Source organism: Periplaneta americana, chromosome 10 (assembly GCF_040183065.1).
Source record: "Periplaneta americana isolate PAMFEO1 chromosome 10, P.americana_PAMFEO1_priV1, whole genome shotgun sequence".
NCBI lineage: Eukaryota > Metazoa > Arthropoda > Insecta > Blattodea > Blattidae > Periplaneta > Periplaneta americana.
In genome coordinates this window covers 15,912,918-15,940,482 of record NC_091126.1, presented here as the reverse complement: position 1 = coordinate 15,940,482, position 27,565 = coordinate 15,912,918, and the positions used below count along the sequence as shown (strand labels likewise).

The 27,565-nt window shown below is 36.1% G+C and overlaps 2 protein-coding genes across 3 annotated transcripts in view; one reads left to right on the top strand and one right to left on the bottom strand.

The window, feature by feature from the left end:
* The window catches only part of LOC138707456 (DEP domain-containing protein 1A-like), a 141,808-nt gene that overhangs the window by 45,554 nt on the left and 68,689 nt on the right, over window positions 1–27,565 (top strand). The window lies entirely within an intron of this gene.
* Window positions 3,291–27,565, bottom strand: part of LOC138707454 (structural maintenance of chromosomes protein 1A-like) — a 57,670-nt gene continuing 33,395 nt past the window's right edge. Inside the window, exons 14-24 of one of the 2 annotated variants that reach the window (XM_069836927.1) lie at window positions 27,234–27,299; window positions 23,717–23,874; window positions 23,136–23,233; window positions 21,822–22,006; window positions 21,146–21,268; window positions 16,026–16,117; window positions 13,675–13,807; window positions 10,525–10,704; window positions 7,745–7,923; window positions 5,303–5,483; window positions 3,291–4,350 (exon numbers count right to left, since the gene is read on the bottom strand). In XM_069836927.1, coding sequence (XP_069693028.1) covers window positions 4,252–4,350; window positions 5,303–5,483; window positions 7,745–7,923; window positions 10,525–10,704; window positions 13,675–13,807; window positions 16,026–16,117; window positions 21,146–21,268; window positions 21,822–22,006; window positions 23,136–23,233; window positions 23,717–23,874; window positions 27,234–27,299 — 1,494 coding nt within the window. In that variant the 3' untranslated portion in view covers window positions 3,291–4,251. The remainder of the gene's footprint in view (window positions 4,351–5,302; window positions 5,484–7,744; window positions 7,924–10,524; window positions 10,705–13,674; window positions 13,808–16,025; window positions 16,118–21,145; window positions 21,269–21,821; window positions 22,007–23,135; window positions 23,234–23,716; window positions 23,875–27,233; window positions 27,300–27,565) is intronic. The other variant, XM_069836928.1, reaches the window with a different exon arrangement.

Sequence of the window (27,565 nt, the reverse complement as noted above, 5' to 3'; positions counted from 1 at the left end):
CGATGTTTATATCCTCACCCTTTATCACTAGGAGAGCATCATCCATATATGCGAGAATTCTATAGATTTCTGAGAAATCTATTTGCAGCAAACTATCACACCGAATTACCCAGAGTCCATGTCTGGCTGTAGAGAATCCAGATAATCTACAAAATAGAGTACCTAACAAATACCGGTCAGAATAATTTCAAGGGAAAAATTGTTCCGGGGCCGGGTATCGATCACGGGACCTCTGGTTGAACGTACCAGCGCTCTACCACTGAGCTATCTGGGAACTCCACCTGACACCGTCTCAACTCTTCCCTTTATATCCACACAACTCGCGTGGGCTGACGAAACGCCAGAGACCCACAATGAGTGCACACAATCTCTGTGTGCCTTGGAATTATGGTTTTCTGTTAACATACACAGTAACGTATATATTATGCAAGTCTAGTCTTTCAGGTGAAGCTCCCTGTAAAGCAGATTTGAATAATTTCAAGGGACCTTTGGTTGAACGTACCAGCGCTCTACCACTGAGCTATCCGGGAACTCCACCCAAAACCGTCTCAACTCTTCCCGGCCCCGGAACAATTTTTCCCTTGAAATTATTCAAATCTGCTTTACAGGGAGCTTCACCTAAAAGACTAGATTTGCATAATATATATGTTACTGTGTACGTTAACAGAAAACCACAATTCCAAGTCACACAGAGATTGTGTGCACTCGTTGTGGGTCTCTGGCATTTCGTCAGCCCACGCGAGTTGTGTGGTTATAAAGGGAAGAGTTGAGACGGTGTCGGGTGGAGTTCCCGGATAGCTCAGTGGTAGAGCGCTGGTACGTTCAACCAGAGGTCCCGGGATCGATACCCGGCCCCGGAACAATTTTTCCCTTGAAATTATTCAAAGCTGCTTTACAGGGAGCTTCACCTGAAAGACTAGATTTGCAAATACCGGTCAGTTTGTTGAACACCTACCAGTATGTATTACAGTAGGGAGCAGGAATATTGGCGGATGGAGGTATACCCCTTCATACTAACCCAACCCACGCTCCACCCCTACTTTAGCTGTAAATGTTCTTCGAAGGGTCGCTTGCGAAACATCTTTCACTCCTCGCTATGTAACCTAAATTCTGTAACATCGAAGTAGTGTTTATATATGAACACTGTCTGTGTGTCAGTATTTAGTGTAATTTCTGTGCGCAGCATTATAATTATTTCATTAAACAACAGCACATGTGAACACTTCATTTGTTACCATACAAACTACTGGTATACAATATGCGACATGATTTTATAACTACTATACTGATATCGAATAGCATTCGTATTTTGAGGTGAATGAACTAAGAAAATCAGTTGAATTCATATCTTCCAAGTTCGACAGTCTTAGAGAGGAATTGGCGCACACAAGACATGAACTCAACTTTACGCAGGAGGAGATGAAGAGGCTAGTGCAAGAAAATGACCATCTCCAACAGGAAGTGAGTGATCTGCAGCAGTACACACGCAGAGACAATATAATGCTATTTGGAGTTCCGGAGATCGATGAACAATCAACTTATGAAGTCATTGACCAAATATCGGAAGTCATAGGCGGTAGTGAATTGGTGCAACATGATGTAAGCGTAGCACATCGCATACCATTTAGGCCAGGAAAGACGCGTCCTATTGGGCTCCAGCTGTTCAGAAATGAGGCCAAAAATAATGGCAGCGGTCCTGGGATTGCGACAAAGAAAGTCAACAGGGACCTTCCGGCAGGAAGAATCACAGCAGGTGACCAACTGACAGCAGTGACCAGAGACCTTTTGAACAAGACAAGCATTGCAAGAAAAGATGAAGCCAGTCCCTTGAGTAACATCGCTAATGTTGACGATGTAAATAATTTGTAAATAGTATTGTGTCGGTACCCAGGTTTTATTTTATACAATATAATTGACTTAACAATGGCTAGTAATACTATATTAAATTAAATCCATCAGTGCAAATTTAATAATAATAATAATAATAATAATAATAATAATAATAATAACAACAACACAATGGTTTTTAACAATTTACTTCACTGCAATGAGTATATTGCCAATATACTATCAGATCTTAAAATATTTCACTTAAACTTATAGTGACCTAATTCCTGTTTTCCTCATTCTCTTAATAACCAGAATTTCAATCATATTACGAAAATTTTAATTTGTTGTATTAATTAAAGTTTTTTTTTTTAAGTATTCGTAAACACTATAAATAATTCCTTTCGCTTGGCTCCGCGTATCCGCTCCCTTTCTAGACATGTCGCTCAACTAGGCACAGAAGCAATTCCACTGTTAGTATTGAAAATTACTGTTTGAATATGTGCACAGTGAACAGACAACAGCTACTATGACTACTCTCTCAATACCCAACGATTGGCTTGCAAGCAACTACATCCGAACGCATCGACACACTGCCAGTCAGTCATCCCAATGGACAGGTCAGAAGAGAAGGGGTGGTACGTGCAAAAATGTGCTATGTACGACCCGCCAATATCTTTGCTCCCTACTATAATGGCCATTCTTCAGAACAGTGTGTATGTTTAAGACAGGTTTCACTGCAGTTATTTCTTCTACCGATTAAATTTCTTCACCTAAATTCTTCAAATATATAGTCGTTTATATTCACTGCTAGACTCGAAAGCAAAAATGTATTTTTGCGTAACGCATTCATGATCACAGAAATGAACAGACTCACGAATATGCTACTCACAGTTTACCAATAACATGGTCAGCCAGCATTCCTTCAGGCTGAAGTTGCTCTTGGTGACCTTGCAGGTATCATGCTAGCTGTGGAACCCAGGTTGTCGCGAGCAAACCCAGCAAAGGGTGATAACCTCGATAGCATGGCTTCCTCTGGAATGGAAGTACCGTACAGCCCTGGGTCTCGTGTCATACATTTCAGCACATCAAAAACCCTGGCCTTGATAGAGGGCTCGCACAATGTAGAAATTTAAAGCTGAAAAACCTCTGCAGTTGAAAACAACGTTAAATCAAATACTAACCAAAACGCTTTCACCATCTCGAAATCATTCCATGGTATTTAGCAGAGAAAATAAGTTACAACATTAACAGCTAAGAATGGGCTTTTAGTGGCAGAATCTGTATGCTACAGATCTTGTATATATCTGCCTCTGTGCAACGTCAATGCTTTTTAATACTCTGATGTCCACGACTAAGATAAGCCATTTGAAATTTACCGGTAACTCACTGGCAGAAATATAATAAAAGAACTGTACATATCATATCCTCTGCAACTAAATAAAATTACCAGTACTAAAGCTCTCAAATTTATTGTAATGATTTTTATTGACAACAAAACACAAAAATACAATTGTAAACTCTGAAATACAGAAAGAGACAATAACTTCACTGAAATTTAAAACACAATATTAGAACGAAGAAAACAAGTGATCACTTCGAGAAATATGTCTTTATTGTAGTAAAATGAACTCAATTTCTTCGGTACTCTTCTTATAAGTGAAAACTTTATGAATTGAATATGTTAACTATAATGCAATAAAATAATATTACCATTATGGATTACTGGTAATTTATTTCTTTGTAATGAAACAGTAACAGCTTCTTTGTAAATTTAATCTAATTCAGTTGCATAATAAAATATTAAAATAGAAAATAATATAGTTAGGGATGAAGAAATTAGTATCTCTTTTAAGATGGTAGATATTCATTTTTAAGTAAATTTAAGTGTGGCCAAATATACACATCCAAATAATTTGACTTATCTTCACTGATATGTAGCAAAGGTAAAATTTATAAATCTTCTTATGCAAGCTGGCTTTCTCCTTTCACATGTTTCCAATCAAAATGGTTATTAACATTGCTTTCTTACATTCACATATTCTAAAAATTATTTGTTTAAATTACTAATTGTGGGACCTCTCAGATAGAACACAAAAACAGTATCTGTAGCCATCAGCAAACGTAAATATAATTGTTAAAATGATGGAAAAGTTGGCAATAAAATTTGGGGGAACGAGAACGTCCTTAACTCATCACACCCAATTCTTACAAGGAAAAAGTTTTTTTAATTCTGGCATATGAATCCTAAGGAATTTTAGAAAAATGTCCTCTAAAAACTCGCATCTGGCTATTATTTTTAATTAATGTAATATGTTCCATTTTCTTTGAAGTACGAGTAATAACAGTTTTAGAAAATAATACATTATCTTAATTTAAAATAGGTATGTGTATTAACATAATCTTCCAGTGTGTGGTTTCCAATCACAAATGCCAAAAGGAATCATCTGGAAATGTTGTTGGCATCTGATATTCAGCAAGACCAAGGAGAGATAATTTACTGACAATTGGTTTACCACTAACCTGAAAAATAGCAGAAACTTAATTACAGTCTATTAAACTAAGTAATAGTTAAATTCAAATTGGTAAGGACGTAGAAAAACTAGATAAGTTGTGAATCACTATTCTCATTACTTTATGGATAATCAATGCTTATATTTTATTCATAATCAGATAAGATAAGGTTTCTCAAATTAGTTTTTGAAAATTGTCAATGACGTTGCTGGAAAGAGTTACCGAGATTTTTCTGTCATTATCACATCATTATTATTAGGGTATAACCTTTATTGACAAGGGGACTCCAGTTTTTTAAAAATCTTGACATAAAAAACTGCATACTGGTATCTTGCATTCCTTGTTTCATTTTTTCCCTGTCGTTTTGTTTTTAATTTTTCTTTCCTACTTTGTTTATTTTTCATATCACTGCTGTCTTTTCTCACCTATCTCCCTCACACGAATTGAAATTTCCTCTGCAACTTCTTCCTAACTCTAAATGTTTATATATTGAGCTGCTATATTTAATTTTTAAGAACGAATACAGGATTTAAACACATGAAAAATTAAGCTGCCAGCAGAAAAGGACAATATTCTTGTCTTCTGAATTCTCAAAACACTACTAACTTACATGGTGTCTACTAGATATTGATTTGCATTTCCAAGTTTTCCAGGATAAATCTGTTTCTTCCTTCGCCCCAGGTTATTTCATATAAAAATATATGGCTGTATTTTTTGTTTAATTCTCATAATTCTGTACCAGTATAGTAGATTAAATATATGGAAAAGGAATTGTCCGCACACTTTCACCCTATACAATTTCTTCTGTTTACTATATTAATTCTAATTCCAATACATTATGAATAATAATTCAAAATACAAAATACAGAGAGATTATCCTATTCCTCTAAATCAAGAATGCTAAGAAATTGTACTTCCTTGAAAATCTCTAAAGCAAAATATTTGTGTTGTAATCTCTTACCTCTTCTTTCAATACACCTATGACATCATCTGCAACAATGGCATATGCAATTGGATGGTGTGGAATTATGATCGTCTGCAAATCATTGTTTTTCTTCAAGAAATCTGTCAGCCTGAAGAGACTTTTTTTGTCAAGTAGTGCATCTGGTTCATCAAGAATTATGAATGGTGATTTTACGTATCTATAAGTAATACAAAACAGATTTCAATTAAAAACACAAGCGAAAAAGGTATATAGTAGAAATTGCCTGCAATAAAAAAAATGAATATAGATTTATTCTCTGTTGACCACTAGCCAATACCTAGAGGGCTGATTTTCTTACAGGTAGCTACCAGTTTGCTTGCTTATCTTAGTAAGTTCAGTTACTGTCAATAGATTTTTCTTTATAACTTGGTTGCAATATTCATATCCTGACAATTTTGACGAGAGTTAACAGACTATATAAAATAAGAGCCAATTTCACTCATTCCTCTGATCCTGTAACAAGGTCAGCATGACAGCAGGCATGAGACTCTGGTGTAACGGACAACGCATCAGATCTCAGTATGTTAGAGTCTGACCATGATAGTCTGGATCAAGAACCATACAGTCATATTGCTTGAAGGCTACGGTACATCTTGAATACCGATACTGAATTCATAGTGGTTGTAATTATTTTCGTACTTTAGACCTACAAATCTCAGACATGCTTCATATGTTCAAACAGCAATGGCAATTGCATTAATCTACCTTCAAAAAATGAATAATATCAAAATATTTTCAATCTATTAAATTACGATAAAGTATAATAATTAACATAACAAAAAAATATCATAATAACCGTAACGAAAAATAGGTTCTCTCGCTATTACTACCTGTATCAATACACAAATTCATAATATCAATATAATTAAACCGAAAAAAATAATCGGTGGGCTATATATACACGAAATTTGATAAGGTATAACGTGGATTATCGATTAATGAACATTACTTCAGACAAAAATACAGTCAAATTCCTGCACTGGAGCATGAGCTTTGTCTATCTTTTGCGTTTCATGTTGTGTTTTGTGTCGTGTCTGTCGATCTGACTGTGCGTCCGTCTGTCTGTCTGTTCGTTTGCATGCTTGCTTGCTTATATTGTAGATTGACTGCCTATACTTTATCTTTCTTGATCCATTTATATACCAAATATTATAGTATTGTAAAACACTACAGTATTTTTCATCTTACAATGTTTGGGTGACATATATACGTCCGTTGATGTGACATATTAATGAATTAAATACTATTATACAGCCTTTGGCGTGAGACGAACTCGATAGCTCAGTGGTAGAGCGCCTGACTGGACACCAGGAAGTCGCAGGTTCGATTCCCGCTCGAGGTTGTGAAATTTTTCTTTCATACCATGGCATGATTGTGACTATAATAGTATTTAATTCATTAATATGTCACATCAACGGACGTATATACGTCACCCAAACATCGTAAGATGAAGATTACATTTGTAAAGTTTCTTTCCAGCCATAAGCAGTGCTGACTAAGATCAGACGCTATGGACAGTACTCTATAACAGAGTCGCCAGTATGAAAGGATAATTCCGAGCCTTTGGCGTGAGACGAACTCGATAGCTCAGTGGTAGAGCGCCTGACCGGATACCAGGAAGTCGCAGGTTCGATTCCCGCTCGAGGTTGTGAAATTTTTCTTTCATACCATGGCATGATTGTGACTATAATAGTATTTAATTCACTATAGTATTTATTATCTATTGTTTCAGCAAAAGCTATTGTCCAAATACAAGTGTAAAATTATAGCACTGAAATGAATAATATAATAGGCTGTTACATACACCACTAAATATCAAACAAACTTATCCTATATATAATCTTTAGGCCGGGTGCACACAGAATCAGACACGATGCGGCACGGCACGACACAACGTTTTGCTTTTACAATGCTCGCGACAACTGATTTGCTGGCTGTGTGGGTTTGGAAAACTGGCCTAGGTTAGAAAATGGCGTCAGTGAAAGAGGTCTGTCTATATGAGAAATTCTATTGTGTTTGGTTATTATTTTCCAAGTATGCCTACGCATAAAAAAAATCTATAGGTTTGAAAGAGCCTTAAAATTAAATACCTACTACGAATGTAGTGCACAAACGTCATTTTGTTTGTTTATGACTACTTCACGACTCACAATAAAGAAAAATAATATATTAAATCAATAATGAGTAATAGTATAGAGCAGAGAAGTAGATCTACTACAAATTATTATTATTATTATTATTATTATTATTATTATTATTATTATTATTATTATTATTATTATTATTCACCTGGTGCTACTTATTGGTGTAGGGAGAGAAAGAAGTCTGATCAATGTTCACCTACCTGTTTGGGAATTTAATATACTATCACTAAGAGAGAATGAAATATCGCCCAATTTAAGTTGTTGCATTACCTACCTGTTTAAAGCAAATAAGAATGCCAAGCTCGCCATTGTGGCCTCCTCAGGAGGGAGACAATCCATTACAACACACAGCTTGCCTGGAACTTTTACACTGTACTTGACTCCATCAAGGTACGGCTCATCCTCATTCTCTAGTATCATCATAGCTTCTCCATTGTCATTATCATAGAGTTCCTGTACAATAAAACTGAAAGTCAGTATTCAGGGAAGTATGTTTAACCTCTGGGTAACGCGTATTCTCAGAATGTCTTAAAAGGGATCCTGGTGTGATCAATATTTATTCCCAATATCCCATTGTACAATGACAAATTAGCAGCCACCTGACATATTCAGTCTTTATTGACAATAATGTTGGTCATACAGGAAAAAATTTGTCCAAGTTTAAATTCATGCTAATTTGACATTCAATGGGCATAATTACCAAAGTGTTTAAACGTTCCTGCTGCAATGATGACCTCATATAAGTTTTGTTCAGTTCAAGCTCGAAAGAAGTCCTTTACCCTGATTCCACAGTCATTGGGATTGTCAGGAAGATCCAAATGACAATAAATTAATTTGAAAATACAGTAGGCCTGTTGTTGTAAGCAAGGAATCAAACTTTTTCATGGGGTTTTTAATCTCCACTGGTAGATTTGGCTGCAGTGGCCTCAATTTCTTCAAGAAGCATGTAACCATCTATATCATCCACTTTTATAGTAGTCGTTTTTCCTGTTCTGGCGGTATCTGTCAGTACCACTTCCAGGTCTGCTGCACATTTTCTTGTTTTAGTATCCTTAGATGCAGGGCCCATTTGGGATAAATCGGTCCAATCGGATTAAAGCCAGTGCTGCAGTCAAAGCAATTATGTTATATTTGCGAAGCTACACTGAAGCTAGTGAATAATTCAGAAGAAGCTACTAAAAGACCCATCGACATAAGCACACTCCAATTGGGACTATCAACACTTCATGAGTGGATAAGCTTGCTGGAATGTGTCCTCCATTTGTCTTACCGCTTTTGTGTAAATTAAATAGCAAGTACTGGACATAAAAGGAAAAAGAAAATTTCAGACAAAATCACATTCAGAGAGGAATAAAGTCTCTGTGGGACTGAATGTCGATCAGTCTAAATCCGGGGTTAATGGAACTACTAACGATGGCAACACTGCAAGGCGATTTTTGTCACTGATGTTGATGAAGATCTGATAAAACACTTTGGTGCCATTTTGACTACAATTTCTTGTGGATACAGCATAAATGAATAAATCTTTAATGAGTAAGCCTTAATTAGGGCCCACTGCAAAACGTTTTGTAGAAAAATATTCTTGGTATTTTATGTCGCCATCTGTACATAAGATTCTTCTGCATGGGGCCTCTGTCATTTCTGCTGCACTTCTTTCGATCGATAAAATGTTAGAAGTTCAAGAGGCCAGAAATAAGGGTATTAAATCCTTCCGTGAATGCCATTCAAGGAAAACCTCAAGGATTGTTACAGAGACTTTTTTTTTGCACTGATGCTGACTTCTGATTCAATCATCACATCACTTCGAAAACTGTCTAGAAAATTTGAAAAATCTCTTCCATCTCGTGTAGTTCGTCTTCTTAAAAGAACCGCTGTTTGAGATATCCCTAGATTTCTCTTCCAGAACTGACTTTAATATTACTGGTACTTCCGACGAGAATGACGAAGCCGAAAACAGTGATGTGTAATGAATTTTAAAAATACGCTAACGTAGTTCATAACATTACTAATGTATTAAATATAGATAAACCATTATTAATCTTCAGATTTCCAGCTAAATATACACGTAATTGATATGTCAATAATACAGTAACTGACAGCTATACACGAGGCAAAACAAACAAGAACTTTCTGCTTAATAAGCTCTAAATGCATTGAATAGTTATATTATTATTTGCATACATTTATAAAAAATATTTCCTATAAGAATTTTGATAATTTTTCTGCTGTTTCGGACCACTGTGACATGGACAGAAAAATTCAGACTTTTTCAGACAGCCTGAAAATAGCCATTGTTTGTGATGTAGGGTTTAACACATAACAACATTGTAATGCGGCAACCAGCACAGCTCAGTCGGCTGAGACACTTAAATCCAATGGCGAGTTGCGCTTGGGCGTAGGTTCGATTCTCACTTGAGCTTATTATAGGTCTCGCAAGTAGGGAATACCGGTGAAAGGAATGCGAATGAAACAATTCGATAAGGAAGAGTGGGCGACAGGAAAGGTCACGAAATAGCTTGAACGATATTCAAGAGTACAGTCAGAAGAGAGATGACAAAATATATGTTGCGCATTTAATTAGCTTCGAAATTTTCTCTTGCTACATTCTTTATTTCTACAGCGATGTCCTCATTTGTTCATCTTCTTGGGAGAGACAGTACATCCATCGGCCCGCATCTCTTGCCCCCTCGACATGCCTACATACACACGTCAAAACAGACAGCAACGCCACCATTGCTTTTTGGTAATCGTTCCTTGTGCGAGCTATAGCTGGTTGGTTTTTTCCGGGGTTTTCCCCAACCTTACATTAAATGTCATTTAATCTGTGGCGAATTCTCAGCCTCATCTCGCTATCACCAATCCCATCGAATTTAAATACCTTCATAGTTGATACAGCACCGTTAAATAACCAAGTAGAAAAAAGAACACTGTAACGAGGAAATTTTCCAATCTCTAATTTTCATCAGATGCTACTTCTGCAGCAGAAACTACAATAAAGTTACAATAATTGACATGGCAAACAAAAAAAATTAAAGGAAGAATCTACATACTTACCTTGTACACTGTATCAAGTTCCATTTGAAGGAAATTAAAACAATTCATAAATCGCTCATGCCGTTCTGTCCTCACTTCTTTCAGTTTATTTTTATTAAGCGTCAATTCTTTAATTTCCGTTCCAAGAATGTCATTTAATTTCGATAATGACAAATGCATATCATGACTTTCGTTAATCGCCTGCAATAGCAATATTATATTAGTGGCAGTGGTAGCATTGGTGGTAGTAGTAGAAACACTAGTTCTGTCACTACTACTACTGCTGCTACCAGTCACTAGTTGTGGTAGTAGCAGTAATAGTGGCAATAGCAGTACAGTGGTAGTGGTGACAATAGCAATAGTAGCACTAAAAGCAGTAGTAGTCTAGCAGCAGTAGCATTACTAGTAGTAGTGGTAGCAGCAACAGCAACTTTTGTAAGAATAAAAGTTATATTGTGGTTGTAATAACGATAATTATTGTGACAATTACAAGAATATCATACTTGTTGGTTTGTGGTAGTAATATTACAGTGGCAGAATTATTACTGGAGACATTTGTTCCAATTTTAAGGGTAACAGTAACCATGCTGTGAGTGTTATCATAACAAGCTATGACCATAGCAATAGAGTGGATTGGATTGGACTTAATAATGGTATTCCCGTGCCGTGGTCATTGTGGTAATAGTGGCAGCAGCAGTGATAATATTGATGGCAGTGGTAGTGATGACAGCAACTATGGTGGTGGTAGTTTTAGCAGTGATAGTGGTGTAATGGTGGTGTTGGGATTGACAGCTATGGTAATGGACCAGTGGTAATCTGACAGTGATGGTGGCCCTGGTTGTGGTGATAATCGTAAAAGTGATGGTGTTAGTAATAATTATGGTGATGATGATGGTTGTCATTACGGTGATGGTTAAGAATCGGATAATTATGTGCTTAAAATTCCATAAATACCGTATTGAAAAACGTGTACTTAAAGTGCTTATAAAATTTCTTTAAGGAAATATACATTCTTTTATGAATTATGTGCTCAAAATTGACAAAACATAAACTTACAACTTACAAAATAAATGTTTAAATTAAGAAAAAAAAAACAAAATACAGTAAAACCTCGTTAATCCGGACCCCGATAAGCTGGATTTTACTTAATCCAGACAGGCAAAAAAAAAAAAAAAAAAAAAAAAAAAAAAAAGACGAGTTTGGAAAAACTAAAGAACCTTGTTTTAGGACTTACTTTAAACATTAGAACTATGGAATTACATTAATTACAATATTACACCTATAGTATTAAAAATAAAGAAAATTCATCAACTTTGATTGTATGTATTGCTCTACATTTTACTGTATTGTATAGTGTATTTAGGCCTATGTCCTTTAAATACACCATAATAAACCTGTTTTGTTGCTATAAACGGAGTTTTAATGTACTTTCTACTGTTCTGTTAGGTTATTTCGGTTAACCTGGGCTTTTGTTAAACCGATCAACTTATCCCCCCAATTAGTCCGGATTAACGAGGTTTTACTGTACATATATGTCACTGCCAATTTAAAAATAAATTAATAATGAATATATTTTTAAGACATTTTTGTTACTCACACTTAGGATTACATAAAATAGTTTTGTGGTATATACCAGAGTTAGAATTATTTTCATTGTTAGGTTTGAATTAAATAAAGAACATGAAATGTGACAAAAGAATATTACAGAAAATAGCTGAAAATTGGTTAATGTACAGTTTAAGATTATCCATGTTAATTTGCACTAACAATTGTCATACTTTAGAGTTACGTGCAAAATGATTTGCATTTTTAAGTTTTTAGAGCTAAATGATTGCTGATTTTCAGCCAACATAGATTCTTTTGTACATAGTAACAATATAATTAGGGATGGGAAGAAGACAACAGACTTGATGTGGAAACTTAAAAGTAGAAGGGGGAATAAAGGTGAGTGGTAAAGGAGGATTTATTTAAGACTGTTTTAAAATTAATTTGAAACTAGAAAAATTTCGTTTTTATAGGGGAAAAAAGTTTGTATTAACCGTGGCTCACTTCCTGAGCTGTTTCTCTGTGGGACGAGACGCAGAGGGGGGACAGTGGGAGGTTCTGGGTACCGCATGTGCCTACTATCTTACGTTCAACACATCGGCCTTTTGAGGATTGCTGTCGTCAGCTATGGAGCAAGATAAGTCATGGACAAGCGAATGTATAGGCTGTCCCCTTACAAAACAAATTATGTCCTACTCATCAATTCCTGTAACTAAACACTAATACCAGTGGTAGACTAGTCTCTATTCGAGATTATCGACCTAATCGCGATCACGGTTGTCATGTTTACACATCCTTAAACTCTTTCCTCTATGGCAGTCTATCTCAAACTTTTTCCACCTCGAAACCCCTTTTAATCTAAAGTGTAACTGCGGAATCCTTGCAATATTTTATTAGTATTTAATAATTAACAGACAAGTGAAAGCTAGTAACTCAATAATTCTGTACAGTGGGAGAATGTATTTGCTTTTTAAGCCTGCAATGTGGTTTTATGAAGGAAAATTGTAGTCTCATTTCTACTGTACTTCTGCATTTTGTCTTTTCGGTATTTTGTTTTAGTGACCACATACACAGAGAATCCAGCGATGAAAATGATAAATATTATGGATATTTTCCATTTTAGATGTTTATTAAACATATTATTATTGTGATGATGGTAATGATGGTTTGATGATTGTGGTAGTGGTAATGGTGGTAAATGTGGTGGTGTTGTTGAGGATGGTAGTACTAATGATATTGGTCATGATTAATTGGACCTATAATATAACATTGAAGGCACCAGACTTCTTAGGAAGGTAAAGGAAGCACAACATATTATCATGGATGTGACAAAAAGTCAGTTAATGGCTCTCTCCTCTATACAGTCTAACTTATTCTAATGTTTAGTAATTTAGTTCGAGAAATTTAGAGAGCCAGATTCACTGTCAAAGAGAAACTTATTCTCCTTCATTCTATCGAAAATATTACATAAATTCCACAGTATTCATTCTACAGTAATATTAAATAAATTTCACAGAATGAATACATACAGCAACCGCATACGAGTACCTAAGTCAGTGAGAGAGAGTACTGTCCTCAGTTGCGTGTCTCCTGAAAGAGAAGGTTGTATTGAACACAATAAACTACCTCTGCATTGGGCTTCAGATCCTCCATCTGAATCATAGTCTTCTGAGCAAGAGATTTAAGCTTTCTCAGGTTCTCTTCCACATTATTAATGTCTCTTAATTTCTCAGGAAGTAAATCAAAATCAATTTCAGCACTGAAAATAATAGAAAAAAAACACATATATATATATATAACGTTCTCCCATTCAAATTTTGAGTAAGTTAATTTCTACTGTATACATTTTAGGTAAAAACTAATTGGGACTAGGGCCAATTCAGGTTATCAAAATTTCGGATGAAGAGGGAGACAGGAATGCAAGCAGGGAAACTATTCTTTATCCCCTCACCCTTCACTGTCCACCACTTTGTTCAGTTTAGAGGTTTATGAAGTGTTGGTTGGACATAGCTGCTTCGTTAAGGTTATTTGCTCTTTCGACAGAAGAATCTGATAAATTATCATAATAGTATAGAAAACAAAAACTAATTCTTTCACTAGTGATGAAGTACAGTAAGTTGCATTGTACTGTATACTATATTACACATTTTGAGTTTCTGAATACTGTAGCATTAAATTGAGTTTCAGTTCAAATACTGTATTTACAGTCTCCCAATTGTTCAGTATAATGACTTCAAAATTATCGGCATACCTATGAAAGAATGGGACACGGTAAGTCTCGTTTGTGTTATTCTAGTTGAGAAATCATAGCCTCGCTACTAACACTCGAGTGTGTCCAACAGCTGACCTCAACCCATCAGTTAATGAAATGCCAGCTTGAAAATATTAGGCGTAATAGATCGACTATTGATCAGCTTTTTTGTATCCGACAGATATTGGAGAAAAAATGGGAGTATAAGGGTACAGTACATCAGTTATTCATAGATTTCAAAAAGGCATATGACTCGGTTAAGAGAGAAGTTTTATATAATATCCTTATTGAATTTGGTATTCCCAAGAAACTAGTTCGATTAATTAAATGTGTCTTAGTGAAACTTACAGCAGTCTGTATAAGCCAGTTTCTATCTGATGCTTTTCCAATTCACTGCGAGCTAAAGCAGGGAGATGCACTATCACCTTTACTTTTTAACTTCGCTCTAGAATATGCCATTAGAAAAGTTCAGGATAACACAGAGGGTTTGAAATTGAACGGGTTACATCAGCTTCTTGTTTATGCGGATGACGTGAATATGTTAGGAGAAAATCGACAAACGATTAGGGAAAACGCGGAAATTCTAGTTGAAGCAAGTAAAGCGATAGGGTTGGAAGTAAATCCCGAAAAGACTAAGTATATGATTATGTCTCGTGACCAGAATATTGTACGAAATGGAACTATAAAAATTGGAGATTTATCCTTCGAAGAGGTGGAAAAATTCAAATATCTTGGAGCAACAGTAACAAATATAAATGACACTCGGGAGGAAATTAAACGCAGAATAAATATGGGAAATGCCTGTTATTATTCCATTGAGAAGCTTTTGTCATCTAGTCTTCTGTCAAAAAATCTGAAAGTTAGAATTTATAAAACAGTTATATTACCGGTTGTTCTGTATGGTTGTGAAACTTGGACTCTCACTTTGAGAGAGGAACAGAGATGAAGGGTATTTGAGAATAAGGTTCTTAGGAAAATATTTGGGGCTAAGAGGGATGAAGTTACAGGAGAATGGAGAAAGTTACACAACGCAGAGCTGCACGCATTGTATACTTTACCTGACATAATTAGGAACATAAAATCCAGACGTTTGAGATGGGCAGGACATGTAGCACGTATGGGCGGTTCCAGAAATGCATATAGAGTGTTAGTTGGGAGGCCGGAGGGAAAAAGACCTTTGGGGAGGCCGAGACGTAGGTGGGAAGATAATATTAAAATGGATTTGAGGGAGGTGGGATATGATGGTAGAGACTGGATTAATCTTGCTGAGGATAGGGACCAATGGCGGGCTTATGTGAGGGCGGCAATGAACCTCCGGGTTCCTTAAAAGCCAGTAAGTAAGTAAAATATTATATTGTTGTTGTTATTATTTTTTTGGTGAAATAACCATTGTTTCTCCATTTTTCATGCTCCTTATATCTCCGCCCTTCGTTAATTTGAGGCTTTGTACATTGCTCATGGTTGGGTTTTAATCCGTGAACCTCGAATCCCACTCCTAACATAGCATTGCTAGATCACAGACAACAACGCAAAATTGTTATGAAACACGATATATGTATATAGGGAAAGAATATCAAGTTCATAACACCATTTATTTCTTCTGGCAAGGTAAACACAAGTTCAAATATTCACATAGTTTCTATGCCTTCCAAAATACCTTCAGACAATCGTGGTACAGTAACCTCATCTACAAAAAACTTTATAGTAAGCTTTTAAATAAACTTACTTAACAGGAGGCGTAGGGGCATTATCGCTTGATTCAGACTCACGAAATTCTTCCATTGTCTGTTGCTTCATAGGAAGATCGATTCCTTCACACTAAGGAAGAGACCACATTTTGAATTTATGTAATTTCTTGGCAGAAACAGAGTCTATATTAACAATTCTAAGAGCTAATGGCTTTTTAAATGAATAGTACTGTGTATGTCTTATAACTTGAGCTCTGAGCTCCCTACACTACGAACGGAAGCAGTCAACACAGCTCTGCAGATGATTGCTGTGGAGAAGGTATTGCTCACTGAATGAAAAACATTTGTCATCGATTCAAATGGCAAGTTTGAAATATAGTAGGATTAATGTTTCTTTCGATTTCTGACAGCTCACTAGCAATGTAGCTTATGGTTGCTAGCTGCATGGGTTATGGGTTGTTGTCATGACAACCAAGGTTAATCTTGGAAGTAGCCAATCACCGTTTGAAACCCCCTGTTCTCTTCGCCCAAGGTTGTGGGCAATGCTGCCACATTATCGAGCATACTACACGTCAATGATTGACCGGCTTGTGTCTCAACAGCAAGTTGGCAACGTTGGCATGACAGCAAACCCGTAAGCCAAGCGACTTGCGAGCTTTTCGTAAGTCGAAAGAAACATAAATTTTATTGTAATAATTACATAATTTCAAGTCTATTGGCTGAACCAGAGGTTCTCACCTTTTTAGTATCGCATAACCCTTTAAAGCCCCTACTTCGTTTTGACAGACACCCTCAAATGTTTGCATAATTTAGACCAGTAAACATGAATAGGTTAGGTGGTTAGATTTCGATTTTAGATGATCTATGCATTAAATATTTACACAGTATGATGAATTAAACAACCTACTAATGATACTTGTATTCAATTTCATCATTAGCTTTTCAATATAATTTAAAATATGTAAAAAAGAACAAAACTGTATTATATTGACGTCAGCATTATTTGTAGGACCTTCCTTCTCATTCAGTGCTACATGACAACCTGTCATCGATATCACCATTTCCTTGAATGGTATCCCTGTGCACAATAATTTCATACTCAGTAATTTTTGGAATTTCATCATTCCTCCAGTATTCCTCCTGTACTGTACCTTCACGACGTGTTGAAAATATGACTTCCAGTCCCATGTATTAACTGTGCTCATCACTTCGTTTATCAGGCTTAAGTGCTCCCTTATGTAATGTTTCATTTTCCCACAAGAAAGATCAATGGTGCTCAAATCACAGTTATAGGACAGCAGTCTGAATACTGTTGGGCTTCTCGTTCTAATAATTTGTCCAATCTGTATATATATTTTTTTCTTTCAGTCTGTGTCGTTCAATTAGGGAAATTAACACCGATTTTCGCATGGCTGTGTCAAAATTCACACACTTTCTCAGAAAACACTGAACCATCACTGCTTTTGCGTCATATTTAGATGGTGCCTTATCTTTTGTACACTATGATATGGGGCGTTATCCATCACAATGACGGAAGAGGGAGGCAGTTTTTAGAGAAATCTCTTGATCAGTCATTTCTCAAAGTTCCCAGTGTTCATCTACCTATGGTAATCACTGGCGACAGCTGAGAATATCAACTACGCTTCCGGAAGGAAAGAATTCTGGGAACTGTTATTTGAAATAATAAGGTGCTTTGTTGTGCCAACACATTCCATTAATCCCATGATGTCGCATGATTCTTACCAACATTTTCTCATTGGGAGATTATTGTTAATCCAGGACTCATCCAAGTAAAAAATTTCTTTATTTTCTCTATATTATTTTATTTGGATCAGCTGCTTTCCTCGCCAATGTACAATATCACATCACTCCATTAGGAATTTACTTTTATTTTATTTTTATTTCAATACAGATCTCACGCTTTTAATGTCATCATACTAATGTGGCGCTCCCTTCCCAGCCAATCTCTTTTTGAGAATAGGCATAACGTTTTTAATAGTACCGGTAGGAACAGTTTTCCTAGGCAAAGAACTCCTCAATTGTGCTCCTAATATCTCTCGCATTAAACTCAGCACATTTATTCTTCTGATGTAGTAGGAGTCTGAAAACAAATAAACAAATTAAAAACAGTATAGTTTTTAGAAATAAGTTTGTTCATAGAAAAGAAGAGGTACCGGTAGGTTTTTTTGTTTTCAGTTTTCTGTCCCATATCACTACCCGTACACATGTAGTACTGAATTGAATTCAGCTTTCTAACTATGTACTATTACAATTTTCTTCTTCAAATAAATTATAATTATTATTATCGTCTGTTCTATTCAGGTCTAATGGGTAGTTCTCCAGGGTCCTCCTCCATAAACTTGTGAATCCTTTTAACAGAAGCTTTGTTTTTCTCACAGTACGTAACATCTCTGTTAATTGTGTTATTTAGGGGAAAATTAGTTTCTGCTCCTTTTTTCTTCTTCACAGCAATTCACTAAATTCATAAGCATGGCTGCCATTGTGAATTAATGTACTCGATTGTCACTGGGATGGGGGGGGGGGGGGTGGTATCATGTCTTCTGATCTTCTAGGAATTGGTTCTCTGGTGTTCTGTTCTTCCATAACCTTGTTGTCAACAATTATCCTCGTATGTTAAGAAAAGTCGAAAATCAAATCGAAATATCAAAACTACAGAGCTGTGTTGAAAATTTTTCTCGTACATATACACAAATCACAATACCAAGAAATAGTCAAATGTTCAATATCTGAATAGAGTATGCAAATGAAATACAAGAGAGACGCAATCCATACAGAAGAGAAGATGTATCACCACTGAAGCAACATATACCAAAAGCAGTAAGCAATAGCAAATGTTATTGGCGCGACCTAAAACCCCTAACATTCCCCATGCGTATGGCTTCCCTGCTGCCCTGAAGCACAGAACTCAAGTTATAAGACAGTAAACTAAACTAAGATGTTTTGAGATGTTTAAAGCATTGTGCTGCAAGCCAGAAAGTTGCAGGTTTGATTCCTGATTGCCTGAAAAGGTGGGAACCTTAACCTTTCACTAACCAGTGGGCCTCCATTCTTCTAATAACTTTAACTTTAATTGAATAAACGCGTAATACGAGGCGCATTCAGAAAGTAAGTTTCCCTATTTAAAAAAAAAAAAAAAGAACACACACTTTCAGGAAAACATTTATTGGCAAGAGGTACAGCAATGTTTCAGCTATTTTTCAACATAGCCACCATCAGAATTGAGACACTTGTCGTATCGTGGGATCAACTTTTGTATTCCTCTGTCGTAGAACTCTGCCGCCTGTGAATGGAACCAGCGTGTGACAGACGTCTTCAGCCATTCGTCGTTGCCAAAACGCTCACCGGAGGACAGGAATTTCTTGAGGTGCAAGAAAACGTGAAAATCGCTGGGAGCAAGATCAGGACTGTAGGGTGGGTGATCAAACACTCCCAGCCAAATTCCGTCAAAACAGCTGCTGTGCGCCGAGCCGTATGTGGACGAGCATTGTCATGGAGGAGCACAACACCTGCAGTAAGCATTCCACGCCTCATGTTTTGAATGGCACGTCGCAATTTTCGCAGTGTTTCACAGTAACAGTCAGCGTTCACTGTTTCACCTCTTGGAAGGAAGTCAATGAGCAGAATGCACTTCCTGTCCCAGAACACCGTGCACATCACTTTCCGTACCGACAGCGTCTGTTTGAATTTCGTCTTGACCGGAGATCCACTATGCCGCCAATGCATTGACTGCTGTTTGGTTTCCGGGATGAAGTGCGAAATCCAAGTCTCATCGCCCGTGACGATCCTGTCGAGGAACTCGTTGCCGTCATCGTGATACCTTTGCAGAAATGTCAGTGCTGCTCCTAAACGTTGCATTTTGTGTTCGGGTGTCAAGTTTTTCGGCACCCACCTGGCACACACTTTCTTGAACAGTAGGTGCTTAGTGACAATCTCATGCAACAAGGATCGCGATATCTGCGGAAAATGGCTGCTCAGCTCCGTAATCATGAAGTGACTGTTCTCCATGATGCACTGCCGCACCAGCTCAACACGATCATCATTGATGAGGGACGGTCGCCCACTGCGCTCTTCATCATGGACACTTTGACGACTTCGGAAAACTGCCTACACTAGCGACGCACCATCTGCTTACTCATGATGTTCGACCCATAGACCTGAGAGAGCTGCCGATGAATTTCAATTGGCGCAATGCTTTGTGCATTAAAGAACTTTATCACCGACCGAACCTCACAGGCGGCGGGAGAAGTAATAAGAGCATCCATTTCGGACCACTGCTGCCACGCTACTGGCACCAGGCGGGACCTGTCCGGCTGGCATATGATTGATACGTCATAGATCTGTTACGCATGCGCAATTGACACGGTTAATTAAGTTTTCTTTCAAGAGGAAAAAATCGGGAAACTTACTTTCTGGATGTGCCTCTTATAATGTGAAGAATAAATACACGAATAAAATGATATATTGGCACAGATACGTAGACTATATTTAAATACTATATAATGGTAATAAAAGACAAATAAAAACACACATTGGAAATAGAAAACAATCAATCAATAATTTTTTTGGATATCATAATATGTATGAAATATCAACTTCTATGCGCTTAAGAAATTCAACTTCAATTGGAAATTTCTTTACACAGCCAGTCATCAGTTCAGATCAGCCACACATAACAAGCGCAACAGGGTAGGCGACCTCTCTGGCCTTACCTTTTGCCCTGATGGAACCTGTATTAGTTTCGAAACGTTGGAAATATCAAGTTTCAGGACACGATGGAATGAATACTCTAAAGCCTAATTCTGATCACACTCGCCGTGAAAGCCTAAAAACTCACATAGCAGTAAAGATGTTCCAGATATCAGTCCTACATTCCACCTTTGCTCCCAAGTAAACACTGGAATTAGACTGAGTGAGTCCTGGGGCCATCTGGAAATTTATATCAATGAGAAAAATCTATGACTTAATTGACTCCAGCTTGTAGCACAACACCTTAATGCAATGCTATTGCGCATCTCCAAAGTACATGGCCGGTATAAATAAATTGTATAATGTACTAAAAATAAAACATCTGAAATCTATGCCCGTCATAGCACAACTACACTTTCATATAAGTTAAAAAAAATGAATAACTTATTACCTTACATTGCAACAGAAGAATTTGAAACTGAGATTTCAGCCTTTCAATCTCCATTTTGCTGTCAGTTTTATTGAAGTTTCCCTTTCTTATGTCTTCTGAAATTGTCTGAATGTCGTCTTTCATCTAAAATATAAAACACATTTTTTTTAATATTTACACAAAATAACTTGGATATAGGCCTACATTATAAAATATAAACTGAATTCATACGTGATTTTAAGTTAATTTCTTACCAGATGAAAACATGATGAAACCTTGTGATATTACTGATTAAATTACCAACTTTTTTACTGTGTTAATCTTTAGGATTTTAGACTAGAGACGAAGATTTCTTTAAGAGTTTACCAATAACGGTACATGTATAGATTCCTGTAAATGTCATTAAAAATAAACTAAGCTTAGTATAATAGTTTTCACAGTACCATACATATCCTGGTAAGGACTGTAAGCAGATAAAGTAGGCCTATTAGTGATCATTATGTTTATATGCTGTTTTCATCTTTCATTTTGTCCAAATACAATACTATCTTGTACTGTGAATTGCCTGGTAAGTTACTGCGTTTTTATATAATATTGTAGGCCTACATATTATGCATACCAGTACCGTCCTTCTAACATGGATCATAAATAGTTTGCCAAAATAAGCTAGAATAAATTAAAACTGAAAGTATCATACCATAGCCACTTGCTTCTCTTCCATAAATTGTTGACTCTTGAAACGTTTCAATTCTAATTTCACTTCATTCAGGTTATTTCTATAGATTTCCAATTCTTCTTTAGTATCCAGTACTTTGGCTTTAGCTGTTTCTAGTAGAGCTTCTAAGTTCTTCAATTCTTCCTTCATTCTTTTTAAAATGTTTTCTGAAAATAAGTAATGTGGTCAACAATTGTACAGTAATTGCTGTCACAAAAACATAATTGTCAACTCTGCAACATCCAACATAACCACCTACGTCATTAGAAGCCTGACTCTCAGCTATATATACAATATGTAAAGTTAAAACCAGATAAACCAAGGGCTAATTTTTAGCATTATTATTATTATTATTATTATTATTATTATTATTATTATTATTATTATTATTATTATTGAATATCCTATATATACAGAACCCTATTTCACGTGTAGGTATATTAGGGTTGTAAGTTTAACAATTTATGGTATATACGTTATTGGGTTAGTAACGGTACATTACAATTTAGCAAATACAACTATTTACAAAAGATTAAATATGTCTACAGTTATACGGTACTTATTTACAAATATACAGTTAAGTGGAGCTGGATAGTAAGACTTTATCTTATTTAAGTATGAAGCCGACATGTACCTTTCATACAAGAACAAGGGGGAGTCGAACAAAAGATGTCTGACAGACTGATTCTCTTCTACACATTTACAACTTGCTAATTTTAACTACAGGAAAATAATATAAACTAAACGTAAAGTACATCCTCTTATCACTGCACAAAAAATCTCCCTACAGTGATATAAATTTTCCAAGTCATAACCTAATCCACATCGAACCTGATGATGTCATATCCAGGCCTTGTACACTGGTTTCTGACAAATAAATATTATTATTATTATTATTATTATTATTATTATTATTATTATTATTATTGTGATCCAAAGCTACTGATATAAATTTAGACACGCCATAATATGTAAATTGTGCTCACATGAGGAGAAAACCGTTTTTCACATCCTTAACAAATGTACAAATGAACTCCGGATAATGAAAATAAAATACCAGAACAGCAAAAATTTTGCGAACTAGCCCAACTTATACACCGTACAGAAGACATTGTGCTATTAGCATGGAGGCTGGATATATATAGCAAAGAAGAAAAATAATGTGTTTGCTCGATCAATAAATCAATCAATTGATTGATCAATCATTCCCACTCCCTCCGTGTTACTCATACACTATCAATACATGTTGCTAATTGCCCTCATTTGAGGGAATGATTTTTAAGTGCTGGTACTTACTAGGTGTCATCCTGTCTTTTTCAAACTCCAGTTGATTCAGAGTTTTGTCTATCTCCATAGAAAGTTCTTGCAATTTTTCTGTTTTTTCTTGGAGTAGTCTGTTTTAATAAAATATTAAAATATATTATTATTATTAAACTACTTTCTATGTTCGAATATTTTCTAAAGATATAAAATATTACTTGTTGATAATTTTGTTATGTACACCTCTTTGAAGTAGTGGTCAGTGAGTCCGGGATCGAATCCTGGTTGGGATAAGTCGCCAAGTTGAAGTTTTTCTGGGGTTTCTCTCAATCCATTATTAAGAGCAAATGCTACGTAACTTTTGCCATTGGACCCTGAGCTCATTTCGCCATCATTATCACTTTCATCCTCCTCAATCCTGCCTACTTTCATATTCGTGTCATCCTACCATACTGGGCTAACAGGATCTGACCTAATAGATGCTCCAACCTTAGAACAAGATTTTTCATTATAATCGCCAAAAAGGAGGCAAAAGAACAAATGGCTGCACATCAATATCATATATATGTGTGTGTTTGTTATACATGTAACTTGATAAAAGCACAAAAATACTTCACCTGAAGCTAATTCCTTCACATTCACGAATGTTTTCGACGTCAGTCTTATGACAGAATTCAGCAAAAATTTCATCTTCAACAGTCTGGATCATCTCTTCCAATTTCTGTATATTTTTATTACAGTTCAATATTTCTTCCTGAAGTTGATTTACAGAATGCTGTGAAACACAAATAGAAGGATTAGAAGGGAAAACAAAATATGAAAATGACCATTGTAACTACCACCATCACCATCACCATCACCATCACCATCACCATCACCATCGCCATCATCAATATCTTAAATTACGAGGGCCATTCAGAAATTAAGGATGGGTGACCATCAAACAGAAACAAAAATAAAATGAGTAGTTCGAAATACATTATACTCCCGATTATTCATGCGCGAATTAATCGTTCATGATTTTGGATCAATAATTAACTTAAAAAAAACCTTATAGTCTTACTTCCTATTCAGCTTCTGGACATGAGTAAGTCTTCAAAGCAGAGAGTGACAGTTAAGTGTTGTGGAAATGCTTTGGGGGACCACGAACTGAATCCACTTCTAATTGAAAATATGATCCTTGCAAGTATCTACAGTAAAAGCAGGATATTTGCATTATCCATGCTTCTAGAGCATCCTTACCCATTATCACAGTCATTAGCCCAGATAATTGGGAGTATGTTCCATCTAATTACGAGTATCTCTATGTAACCGGCATGATAATTGAGGCCTTTGATGTTGCGTGGTAAAATCCTTTAAATTTGTTCATCAATGAAGTTTCCTTCAAATAAAGAAAGGCTGCACTTCATAGCTGCTTTTAGGTGTTCATCATTCTCGGAATGCCATAAGCTTGCTCGTAGAAACTGGGAGCTTGGTCATTGCTGCACAGAGGCTGGTCGAGCAAAATGAAGAAGCAGTTCAGAAGTGCATTGTGCATGTGAGGACATGCATTATCATGCAAGAGGACTACACCAGAATTGAATTTAATAGACGAAGTAAACTATTCAGTCGCAAATGACTATTTCAATTATTTCGCCTGGGAACCAGTGTACATCGATTGTATTTTGGTTTTCACATTTGTGTACGAAATCCAAGTCTCATCATCAGTGACTCCGTGAATTCGTTGTCATCTCTTCTGCAGTGCTAAAGAAATGTCAGCACCGAAGCTATGTACTGATTTTTGCGGAAGTCCATCAACTTCTTTCGTGTCGACCCTGCACAGATTTTATGATAATGCTGTCTGTGATAATGTCTGTGACACTTGCTTAGATTTTTCACATAAAGGAAACAAATCACAGGACGAACTTCACGGCTGGCAAAATTTTCGACAGCATTGCTCATTTTAGACAAATATTTAATAATAATAAGTAATCAATGGAACTCGCAAAGTGAAATATGATGACTCAGTTTTATTATTTGTTGTAACACACTGCTTGTGCATGAAGAACTATTAATCATACTTTAATTGTCAACAATTCATATGATCATTGATGTAACCATCAGTGGCGGCCGGTGAGACATTCTGGTGGTGGTGCCAAAAATGAAAAAAGTTGTACGCAAATTACCCTAGTGAAATTAATAATCGCAGTTCACGTTTGCATTATATTAAATAAAACACATTAATTAAACCAGCCATTTTACCAGGTGTACAGTTAATAATGTATCTAATAACAGTTACAATAACATTTCCGAAACTAATAACGAAATTTACAGATACAGATAATCAAAACTTTCACAGTATTGTTAGTCAAATACAAATAACTTTTATAACTAGTAAAATTACTAGCAAAAACACACGAGAAAAACAATGGCATAGATAATAAACAAACACGTTTGCACTTTATTTAACAGGCCGATGAATCCAAGGCAGCGGCCTGAATAACACATGTTCATGTCCTGCACAGATCTCATGTATCGTTAACAGAAGCATCAATACTATAGCAACATTGTAGCGATATTTAGTTGCTGCAAAATAAAACAAATATTACACAACATTAACAAACAGTTTTACATAATATGAAAAAATATTTATCTTTCTAAACAGAACCATGACTATCTCTGCGTTCAATATAGCTAAATGGATAATAATTTACACATTCAAATCCAAGTTATGTGCATTAGTTTTGAATTGGCAACATTACATTAACATTTGGCGCGGAACTCTAACTCATAGACAAATAACGTCTCCAACAACCTTGCCATCTAGCGAAATTTCTGCATTACTGTGCTTTAGCAGGTGGAATATTAACTACTAAGTCAAACTGAATTCGGCTCAAAGTCTGCCATAAGAAACGCATATAAACTAGAAGCAGTAGCCTTTTGTACAGTGTTATATGGACGCAGGTAGTGTCTCAGCGAAGTGGCTCCAACGTTTGGAAAAACGCTGCAAGAGTGCATCCGGATATGTGCGCGAGCTCATTCAAATGAAATACGAATAAAATGTATAAACTATTACAACTGCTTTCTAGGATATTATTTTTGTTTCTTTCATTGGTGGTGCCATGGCACACTGGCACTACCCCAAAAGCCGCCCCTGGTAACCATTCTACAAGACTTATGATCCATGTGGTTTTGTGTCAGCCCTCGAACAAATTTTGTGTGCCAGTCTTTCCATAAGTCTGCAAATTTCTCATTTCATTTTTGATTTATGTTCCAGTTCCAAAATTTTTAGGGTGGTGACGATCTGTCTTGTATAGAAGCTTAAGTCACAGCAACATAACTGTTTCAATGAAAGCCTGTCCAGAATACAGTAGAATCCCTCATCCTGCAACTATTGGACAAAGCCAGAGCTGAATGTCTTATTTTTCCAGACAACAATTTTACAGATTTTAAAGAGATATTTGTACATTTGTGCACAGATGCTGCCATCCTGCAACTGCTATTTCTAAACCTAGCTAGATCGCTAACTGGCTATCTAGGAAGCTTTAGCAACTGAGGCCTCCTTGAATTAGGTGTTCCACCTTTTGTCAAGGGGGCAAGAAAGTATGTATTATTTACGTAATCGCTATTTTTACATCCAAGAACGGCACATAACATCGGCATTTTTTGGCAACTTCACACTCGGTATGTATGCTGCCAATATAGGCTATATAGCATATGACAAAGACTGTGGAGCAAACAGATTTTTGCCTGCTTTAAAAATGGCAGCTTCTGGCTTCACATCCTGATGCGAAATTAGTGAACTAGATGACTGTTTCTTTTGTATGCATATCGATAATACAGTCATCTGGTGGTAACAGATTAAGGCACGTCGTTAAAAATATAGGTCGCTACTTCAGTTTGTAAGTTATTTATTAACACCCCCTCATATTTCCCGGTTTCTTTTCTTATTCAACAGTGGCATTATTTTGGAATTTCCAATTATTTTAGCGTCAGATATGAGGGATTCCATGGTGCCGGTACTTGCATAGTGGCAGTTTCACCACAATATTTACTGATTGTGAAGCTAGGAACCTTATCTGGGAATGCTACCATTTAATTCAAATAAAAAAAAAAGTACTACTTTAATCAGAACAAATAAAATACAGTACTTACAGCAGTATTCTCAGACTTTGAGTTAAGATTTTGCAGTTCTGATTCTAACTCCGAAATCCTGTCAACCTGCAATATTAGAAACAGAAGAGAGTTTACATGTAGATTACTGGATTTCATTTAAGGACAGAGAGAGAGAGAGAGAAAGAGAAAAAAATGAGAGTGAGAGAAAGGTAGTGATATACACACACGCGCACACACGCGCGCACACACACACACACACACACACACACACACACACACAGAGATATATAAAAATTGGATGGGGTTGAATTGGATGATTGGGCTACATTGCAAAGAATGGAAAATGAGATGTACACTGTGGCCACTTATCT